This window comes from Bos javanicus, chromosome 3 (assembly GCF_032452875.1).
Source record: "Bos javanicus breed banteng chromosome 3, ARS-OSU_banteng_1.0, whole genome shotgun sequence".
NCBI classification, from domain to species: Eukaryota; Metazoa; Chordata; class Mammalia; order Artiodactyla; family Bovidae; genus Bos; species Bos javanicus.
Genome location: NC_083870.1, coordinates 21,164,915 through 21,173,626, shown reverse-complemented (window position 1 = coordinate 21,173,626; position 8,712 = coordinate 21,164,915). Strand labels below are relative to the sequence as shown.

The following is an 8,712-nucleotide window of genomic DNA, read 5'->3' as shown; positions in this document are numbered from 1 at the left end:
AGGTCCCACCGAGATTTGAACTCGGATCGCTGGATTCAGAGTCCAGAGTGCTCACCATTACACCATGGAACCCCCTCGGGAGCCACCTGGCCTCCATCGCCAGAGAACGGTATCCGCTTCTTTAGCCTCCATACGTCCCACCCAGAAGCTCAGGGCAGTTCTCCTAAGGCCCTGAGGAGACTCCAATACGGTTGACTCCCGTGGGTGCTCAACCCTCTTGCTTGCTCTCTGCTCCTCTCCTTTGATCCACTCAGCTCACTCTCACCTCAGAAAATGAGGTGAAATCCACCTTGGATTTTGTGCCAGGGAGGACCCCCTTAGCTCTCCATCACCAACCGCATAGTCTGCCTAGGTTAACCAGAGTTGTCCCATCCTGAGGTAAAATTTCTGCAAATAAGAGTGTTATTTTCCTTTTCTTTGCCTTCCCCCTTTTCCCATAGCCCAGAGAGGACAGACGGTTGTCAGGGCAGGAGGCGGGGTTTCCTGGGTCCCTTAGTTTTCTCACAGCGCTGATCACACTCCTGAGCGGCCACCACCTCTTACGTGTAACATATAAAGTGTGTCAGCGGTGGAGTGGGAATGGAGGCAGGAGAACTCTTCTTCTTCATATATTTCTGATTTGGAGAGGGGTAAGTTATTCTCACAACAAGTGTCTATTTGTTAGATTTACCATGTAAGTAAGAATAACTATTTACATAAAACAGTCAGACAAACCAGCTATACTCACCTAAAAGTGAAGTCAACGTCGCTCAGTCGTGTCCAACTCTTTGCGACCCCAAAGACTGTAGCCCGCCAGGCTCCACTGTCCAAGAGATTCTCCGGGCAAGAATACTGGAGTGGGTGGCCATTCCCTTCTCCAGGGGATCTTCCGAAATCAGAGATTTAACCCGGGTGTGTTGCATTGCAGGCAGATTCTTTACCTGCTGGCCCACCAGGAAAGCCCCATACTCACCTGGGGTGACTGAAGATCAACCGCATGTCGTGGAGGACACGAGACAGGGCTCTGACACTTAGGCAGTCACGGACTCTTTGGTCAGGTCGGTCAAGTCAGTTTCTCTCCCATTTCTTAACATATCAAACCCAGAAATTGCAGTTTTTAAAAAGGCGTACAAATATCAAGGTACCCAAGAGCACTGATTGCTGAATCATAGAGGATGCACATCCAAGTTGTCTTAAGTATAGACAGTATTTATGAACACAAAATACCACCAGACTAAATATTTACACGTAGAATAGATATAAATCCTATCATGGCTCAGAGTAATAATCTCTACTTCTTCATCGTACCCTAAAACCGTTTCTTCCCTAATCCCATACACAGAACAGAAAAAAAATAGCACCTGTTTTTAGCTGGCCAAAACACAGAGTCAGAAAGAAGCCCAGTGTTGCCTGGAGATGTATTTTGTCCCCAGAGACTGGACAGAGGTTGACTCAAGGAGGAAGGAGACAAAGGGGAGGCGGGAGGCTCTTGTTATGAGGAGGAAGTTCACAGCTCCAGGGTGAGAAGATGAAACTTCTTGGAAACTCAAGATGTTGAGTGGTAACGAACAGCACAAAGTGCTCCACCAGGAGAACTTGAAGAAGGGTCAAGGTTTATGGGTACCAGGACCCGAAACGGACTCTGACTGATATAGGAAGAAAAGAAATCCCTGGGTTTTCTCGTTACCACCACGTTGGCGCTGCTTAGAGCCCGGCGGCCCTTAGCTCCGCTGTCTGTGCGCGTGTCCTGGGGAATCATCGGGTTGGAAGGACTTTTAAAAATGTGGGAGGAAAGAGCCAAAAGCTGAAGATAGCCCGGTATCACCGGTCTTCTTAGCTCTACCATCGCCAGATTTTAGTTTGGAAGAATTTGAGGTTATTGAGGGCAACGGCGGGTGGCAGAAATCAGACTCGGTGGAAATCTAGGTTGGCTCCAGTTGAAACAGCTTGAACCGGGTCCCTGCGACTCACCTTCTGCACCAATTATGAGAGCGATGACGTCGATGTGAGTGGGTAGAAATGAGAAGACCCAGAGTTCCCATCTTTCCTGCCCTGCTCCTCTCCATCTGCACTCTGCCTTGACCTACCCCATGGGACCCCTCAAGGCATGCCAGGTACTTCCTCCAAGACCTATTTAGGGACAGGCCTTGGATATTCTGAAGCGCCTTTACATGGAGCACAAAGATGATGATGATGATGATGATGATGATGATGATGATGATGATGATGTGTCTTTTGCCAAATGGATGAGCAGCTTCCGGGGTCACAGCTGGATAGAGGAGGATGAGTGAGGACTCCGGGACCGCCGTGGATCACAAGATGCCAGTTACAGGAAAAGCTGCCTGCCCTGCCCACTTCCTGTGCTTCCCAGAATGATGTCGTCTGCCAGCCATCCTAGAAGGTATTCTTATGAGAACCAGGGATCTCGATGCCACACTCGTGTGCGGGATCCCAGAAAGTGCTCAGGGGATGGGTCATTCAAGGAGCCATTAATGGGATCAAAAGGAAGATCCCATTCCAAAATTCAGTCATTTTCAGACTCCTTTGAACAGCAACCGTGCTTTAGAACCAAACGTTCCGTCTCTTTGGGACCTGAGAGCAGAAAGGAGAGAAATGAGAGAGAATGCCGGTTTCTGGAAGTGAGGTCTTGCAAGAAAGTGGAGGGAAAAAGGAGCTCTAGGAAGGAAGAGCGTGGAGAAGCGTACCTGCCCCCCCCCCCGTCTGAAAAAATGCTCAAATAACCCTTGGCTTCCACACCACAACTACCGACGCTGCTGTGTTTTTTGAGCCCCAATTCACCAGACCCAGGAACGGTACCTGTAAGAGGGTCTGCAGATGCTGAGTGACTCAGGTGGGTGGTTGATTCAGCTGCTCCCCAAGACAGCTTGCATCATACCCCACCTGCTTTTCAGAGTATGATCTGTTCTGTTGGCCTTTTAGGGGAATAGAAAGAATAAAAGGTATTTTAATAGAATAAAATTATTCTTGAAAATGTAAGGAGAGATATTTAAAGAGCCACCCACACATCTTCACCAACCCTTCTTCCACTAAGTAAAAGTCATTGGTGTGACTCAATAAAAAGAAAAGAGAAAGAAATCCCTGGAAAGTATGTTGAGAGATCACAGAATGGCCAGGAAACCTGGAGAACCGGGCTCCCACAAGGGGCAAGGACAGAATCAGGTGAGGTTAGAACTGGGATGGGTGGAGATGTGTGTTCTTCCCATTTGCTCCAGCCTGCACGTCGGTCCCTGACCTGCAAGCAGAGAGCTGGCGATGAAGGGCGGCCGAGCTACAGCAGAGCAAACTGCAAGAGCAATCATGGGAAACTTTGTCTTGATTCTGTTTACAGAAAATCTAGAAGCAGCGAGCTAATTCAAGGTGAAATAAATAAGGGTAAGGGTTTGTCAAAAGATTCTGAGGATAATGACAATATTTATGATTTCTCTGCTTTTGACATTAGATCCAGTAGTTTCCAAACGCAGGCACACCTGACAACAACAGAATGAAGTAGAATGCTCTCATTGCTCCCATTTTACAGCAACAAGACGGGAAGCACAAAAGTTTTCTTTAATTTGTCTAAGGCCACGTAAAGTGAAGTCGCTCAGCCCTGACTCTCTGGGACCCCATGGACCGGTAGCCCACCAGGCTCCTCCATCCATGGAATTTTCCAGGCAAGAATACTGGAGTGGGTTGCCATTTCCTTCTCCAGGAGATCTTCCCGACCTAGGGATCAAACCTGGGTCTCCCCCATTGCAGACGGATGCTCTACCGTCTGAACCAGCAGGGAAGCCCCTAAGGGCACATAAGGACAGAACTATTTTTACAACCCAGAATTTGTGCACCCGAGCACAGCTTAGTTGGGTCTTTCTTCTCAAAAGTGAGTGTGTCAAGATTTCTCTGCTGCAGAGATGGGAAGAAGACCAAGAAGAGGAGAGAAGGCAAGAGAGGGAGGAGGGAAGGGTAGAAGCACAAATTCTTTTATTCTCTCCTTCCTCCCCTCTCCTTTTGCCTCCTTCATTCTTGGGTCTGCCAGCCCTCTCCCTCCTTCCCCACTCTACGACCCGGACTGAAGCAATGTTCGCCTCTAGGGATCCTGGCCCAAGTCTCCTGGGAGGTCTCAATGCCCTCCTCCCAAACCCGCCTTCCCCGCTTGGTTTTCGCCCTTTCCCGCTCCCAGGTGGACCCCACAGAACGCAGCCTACCCAGCCGGGCGCTCCACCCGGCAGGCAGTGCTCCGGAGACCTTTCCGTTTGCCCGCCCAATGGGGTGCTGCGAAATCCAAAAACCGGGATAAAGGCTTTTAAAACAGGACTGTTCACTTCGAAAACTATTCCGTATTTCCATCCTCAGGGGTCTTCATGGGACGAAGGGCTAAAGACGACAATGTATTCATCCAAGTCCTGGAGCGTCCCAGCGAGTGCCAGACTCTGTCCTGGGCATGCTGACACAGGGCGACCATCCCCGCGACCAATGTGCTTAGTCGCTAAGTCCTGTCCGACTCTTTGCGCCCCCATGGACTTAGCCTGCCAGGTTTCTCGGCCCATGGGGATTCTCCAGGTAAGAATACTGGAGTGGGTTGCATGCCCTCCTCCAGGGGATCTTCCCAAACCAGGGATTGACCCCAGGTGTCCTGCATTGCAGGCGGATTCTTACCGTCTGAGCCCCCAGGGAAGCCCACTCTGGCGGAAACCGCCTGGTGGACGCAGGAAACCGAAGCACAACCTCGGCCCCGGAGGCCTTTGCCTGGGTGGGCAAACTCTCATTCGTTGGGTGTAGGCGCCGAAACGGGAAGAGCCATCAATGGGAGCCCACCGGGTGTTTAGCCGTCCTTGGATCTATTTCGGTTCAGACCCGGAAGCTTCGTGCCCTGGATGCCGGGTTCTCCGGGGCCGCTGGCATCTGCGGCGGGTAGGGGGCAGGAAAATGGCACCGTTTCTCTGGGGGACAGAACGCTCACCCTGGGAATGCGTTAAGTAGGTCTACTCCATAGAGAGTCCAAAAGAACCCCGTACTGTTGTCTCTGTGGCGCAATCGGTTAGCGCGTTCGGCTGTTAACCGAAAGGTTGGTGGTTCGAGCCCACCCAGGGACGGTGGGGGGTGACATTTTAGGCAACACCAAAGAGAACTCCCTTTTGCCAGGAGGCCACCGGAGAAGTGATGCGCCCAACGGACTTTCAGAGAAACACAACAGGAGTCAGGTGCAAAGGAACAGCGGGGAGGGTGCGTCCCGGGTGGATTGGAAGCGTCGGTCATTCCTGAGAGCCCAGAGCGCTGGTCGCCGGCGCCGAGAGAAGGACCACCGAGGCGCGGGTCCGCAGCCATGGAGGGGCGGCTTCCACACCGCTGGGTTTCGGGGTCACCTGGGCCTCGGGCGCACCCACCGTCCCCGCCTCCTGCGGCTTCCGGGAGCTGGGGAGTCGGCGGGGGCGACCCCTGAACTCAGGGCGCGCAGCTGAGGGTCTGAGGATTCTGCGTTGGGTGAGGGACCCCGAAGGCAACCTGTGGGGGCCCAGGGGTCCTCACTTCATGGGAGAGGAGGAACCCTAAAGCAGGGCCCTCCGGAGCCGCCGTCTCCGTGCCTGAGAGAGCTTGGGGCTTCAAGGTTCCTCTTTGAGAGTTAAGAGTTGGTGGTGTGCTTAGTGGTGGCGGGACCTCGGGATTTCATGGAGACAGTGTTCAGGAGCAGAGCTTGTCCCGTTTCCGTAGTGTAGTGGTTATCACGTTCGCCTCACACGCGAAAGGTCCCCGGTTCGAAACCGGGCGGGAACAGGGTTCCTCTTTATTTTTCCCCGCCCTGAGATGTGCCTTCTCACTGGCAAAACCAACAGGCGCGAAAGGCACGGGGTGAGGCAGGGGACGCAGCTGGAGGAAGACTTGGTGACCACCTGGAAGTCTCTTTATTCAGCGCTAGGAGAGGCCCCGGAGCCACATCAGAGATCTGGAGGCGGACGGATCCGCTCATCACCCGCCACTCATCACCGAGCCTGACGACAAAGAAAACCGAGGTTACAAGGAGAGCAAGACCTGGGCTCGGCAGCACGCAGCGCTACAGCTAGACCAGGAGGGACCCAGTCCGCTACTTTGTGTCCTTGCCCCAGAGCAAAAGCGACGCCCAGGAAAGGAGACGTGAAGGGCGATGAGCAGCGGGGGCAGGGCTGGGAGCCCTGCACAGCGGCACACAGCCCTGGGCCGCTGCGACATTGCCTTTCCCGCTTTCTGACTTTCTGAAGGGTCATCTTCCACTCACCTTTCACCTGGAGAAGCTAAATAAGGTATTTGTCTACAGCTCCCTGGTGGTCTAGTGGCTAGGATTCGGCGCTTTCACCGCCGCGGCCCGGGTTCGATTCCTGGTCAGGGAAAGCTTTCTTTCTTCCAGCGTCTGCACTCACACAAGTCTCTCTCTTGCTGCCCAGATCGGAACTGTATTTTGCTTAAAGGTCCAATGCAGAACATTTCTGCACAGAGTTTCTAAATGCCGCTGAGTCCGGGCCTCAGGGTCCTGGACCTCGGGCTGGCTGTTGGAGCTGAGATGCCGTGAACAGCCTGTGCTGGCCAGCTCTGGCCTCCACTCTTTGCTCCTGGCGTGGTAAACCCAGAGTCTTACTTAACAGAGTTTTCATTCAAGGAGAATGTGGGGCTTCAGTTCCAAAAATTCATTAAAATCCAATACCAAAAGCTTTTGTAAGATACCAAAAGTTTGCAAGAATACGAACATCGTATATTCTGTACCTAAGTGCCCGGTTAACATCACATTCTTTCTTTGGATAAGAGTTATGACATCTCTTGATAGTAACGTGCCGATATCTCGGGATTGTTCCTTTCCTTTGACGTCCCTCTGAAAGCTAACTTCTGTGGGACTTGTCTTCCAAGGCCGGGGAACAGCTGTACCGACCAGAAGAGGGCCCTCTTGGCCCTTCAGGAACCTGGAATCCGTTCTCTTTAGGATGTAGAGAAGGTATATGTGTGTTAGTCGCTCAGTCCTTTTGGCCATCCCTTGGACTGTAGCATTCCTCTGTCCTTGGGCCAGCGAAGCCCAAAACAAACATAACCACAATGCATTGGCCGGGAATCGAACCCGGGTCTCCCGCGTGGGAGGCGAGAATTCTACCACTGAACCACCAATGCCACCATAGAGAGGATGTGCAAGGATATCCTAGATGGAGTTTTAGTCAGGTCTTTCTCAAGTGCAGGCCACTCATGCCCTGTGCTTGTAGGACGGTCTAGGCTTTCATCCTCCGCCCTCAGCTGCACCGGCTGCCCTCTGCCCTCTGGCCTCCTGCGGGTTGCTTTGGCGGGCACTCAGGTGTGCTTTGGATCCGTCTGAATGGTGGAACCGCCTGCTGCTCGTGCTCACTGGCCCAGTCTTGTCCAAAACTCTTTGCGACCCCTTGTCCACCAGGCTCCTCTGTCCCTGGGATTGCCACGCCCCTTTGCTAGAAAACCCATCGAGGCAGTACAGCTGCCCCCTTGGCTCCTGCCTGGCTCCCTGTGCCCTGCAGGGAGCATAAAGTGTTCTGTCAGGACACAGAGGTGAAGAATCCTTCCCTGTGGTCGGAGGATGAGAGAACCAGATGGGAAATGCTGCAAAGGGAGGGGAATATTCTCAAAAGCTTCCCAGAACTGCTGTGTGGGTGCTGTCGGTTGGGTGGCTGCCCTATGACAATAGTGCTTAGCCTTGTGTTCTGGCCTTGACCCAGTCCCAGGTCCAGTCTGAATTCAAGCACAGAGGCACCCTGCTTTCCCACACATATGTCATTCTGCCTCTCTCCAAGGGGAGTTCTGAACCACCTCTTCTATCTCAGTGAATAGCAACCATGTGGGTCTTTTATTTATTTATTTTTCCCCCTTTGTTTTGCTGAAATGTAACTCAGGAATATAAAAAAGGTTTGGCTCTAGATAAATCAGTGCTCTCCATGCTACAAACAAGAATAAAATTCAAGTTGATAATAAGGATGAATCTCGAATACTTTTACACTCCTGAAAATTCTAATAATTGATGTATAATTCCATAGAAAATATTTGTCCTGTCATGCTCCCAGAGATGACTCCTGGTATGCACCACACTGCTTTAATAATTTTCATCTAAAAACTCCTTCATGGTGACTTTCACATATATTATTATTTATAAAGTTTAAAATTATGTATCCCAGTAAATTAAATATACCATATAATATCTTTTAAATCAGGATTAAGTCTTTTGAGTCTCGAAATCACAGTGACTTAATTATTCCCCTTTCAATTTGGGGTCAATGTTTTTAGCTATCATCTAATATGTGCCTCTAAGTAGCAGTTATCTGCCACAATTCAGCTCAATTTACGGTTTTAAGATCTATCATTAAGTTCTTTGACTGATATTAAATTGGTTGAATTAATGTATAATCTTTGCCTGGAGAATTTCTATTTAAGGTAGAAATAACAAAACACTGTTTAAATATAATGCTGCCCACATTTTTATAGATTACATATAGAGGGGCTATAGGTTAACAGCTTAAGGGAATGTGTGGGAACCTTTAGGAGATGTTCCTGAATGTAGCCATAACGTCACTTGAAGAAGAGTACAACACATGGACTCCCTAAGCTGAGAAGTAAGGACCTGTTGTTTACTGGAAGCACTCGTTTATTTATTTTTTTTAATTTCTGATTCTTAGTTACCTGCCTCCTAGGTCTCAAGTCACCATTTTTCCATGTGCTATGTAATTCTTTTTTTACTCACTGCTGGGGTCCTTAGGCACT

The 8,712-nt window shown here is 50.6% G+C and overlaps 1 protein-coding gene, 5 non-coding genes and 1 pseudogene across 6 annotated transcripts; 5 read left to right on the top strand and 2 right to left on the bottom strand.

The window, feature by feature from the left end:
• TRNAQ-CUG (transfer RNA glutamine (anticodon CUG)) lies at positions 1–72 on the bottom strand. Its single transcript has one exon. It is a non-coding gene; the product is annotated as a tRNA-Gln (tRNA).
• A 2,078-nt stretch (positions 73–2,150) lies between these two features.
• LOC133242344 (leukemia NUP98 fusion partner 1-like) lies at positions 2,151–2,798 on the top strand (annotated as a pseudogene).
• Positions 2,799–3,584: 786 nt separating this feature from the next.
• Positions 3,585–7,088, top strand: LOC133242338 (uncharacterized). Its single transcript, XM_061408447.1, has 3 exons — positions 3,585–4,536; positions 5,119–5,177; positions 5,808–7,088. Exons 1-3 carry the CDS (start codon positions 3,637–3,639, stop codon positions 5,965–5,967), a joined length of 1,119 nt encoding a protein of 372 aa, XP_061264431.1. The 5' UTR covers positions 3,585–3,636; the 3' UTR covers positions 5,968–7,088.
• TRNAN-GUU (transfer RNA asparagine (anticodon GUU)) lies at positions 4,996–5,069 on the top strand. Its single transcript has one exon. It is a non-coding gene; the product is annotated as a tRNA-Asn (tRNA).
• Positions 5,676–5,748, top strand: TRNAV-CAC (transfer RNA valine (anticodon CAC)). Its single transcript has one exon. It is a non-coding gene; the product is annotated as a tRNA-Val (tRNA).
• TRNAE-UUC (transfer RNA glutamic acid (anticodon UUC)) lies at positions 6,267–6,338 on the top strand. The gene has a single exon. It is a non-coding gene; the product is annotated as a tRNA-Glu (tRNA).
• Positions 7,034–7,104, bottom strand: TRNAG-CCC (transfer RNA glycine (anticodon CCC)). Its single transcript has one exon. It is a non-coding gene; the product is annotated as a tRNA-Gly (tRNA).
• Positions 7,105–8,712: the final 1,608 nt, after the last annotated feature.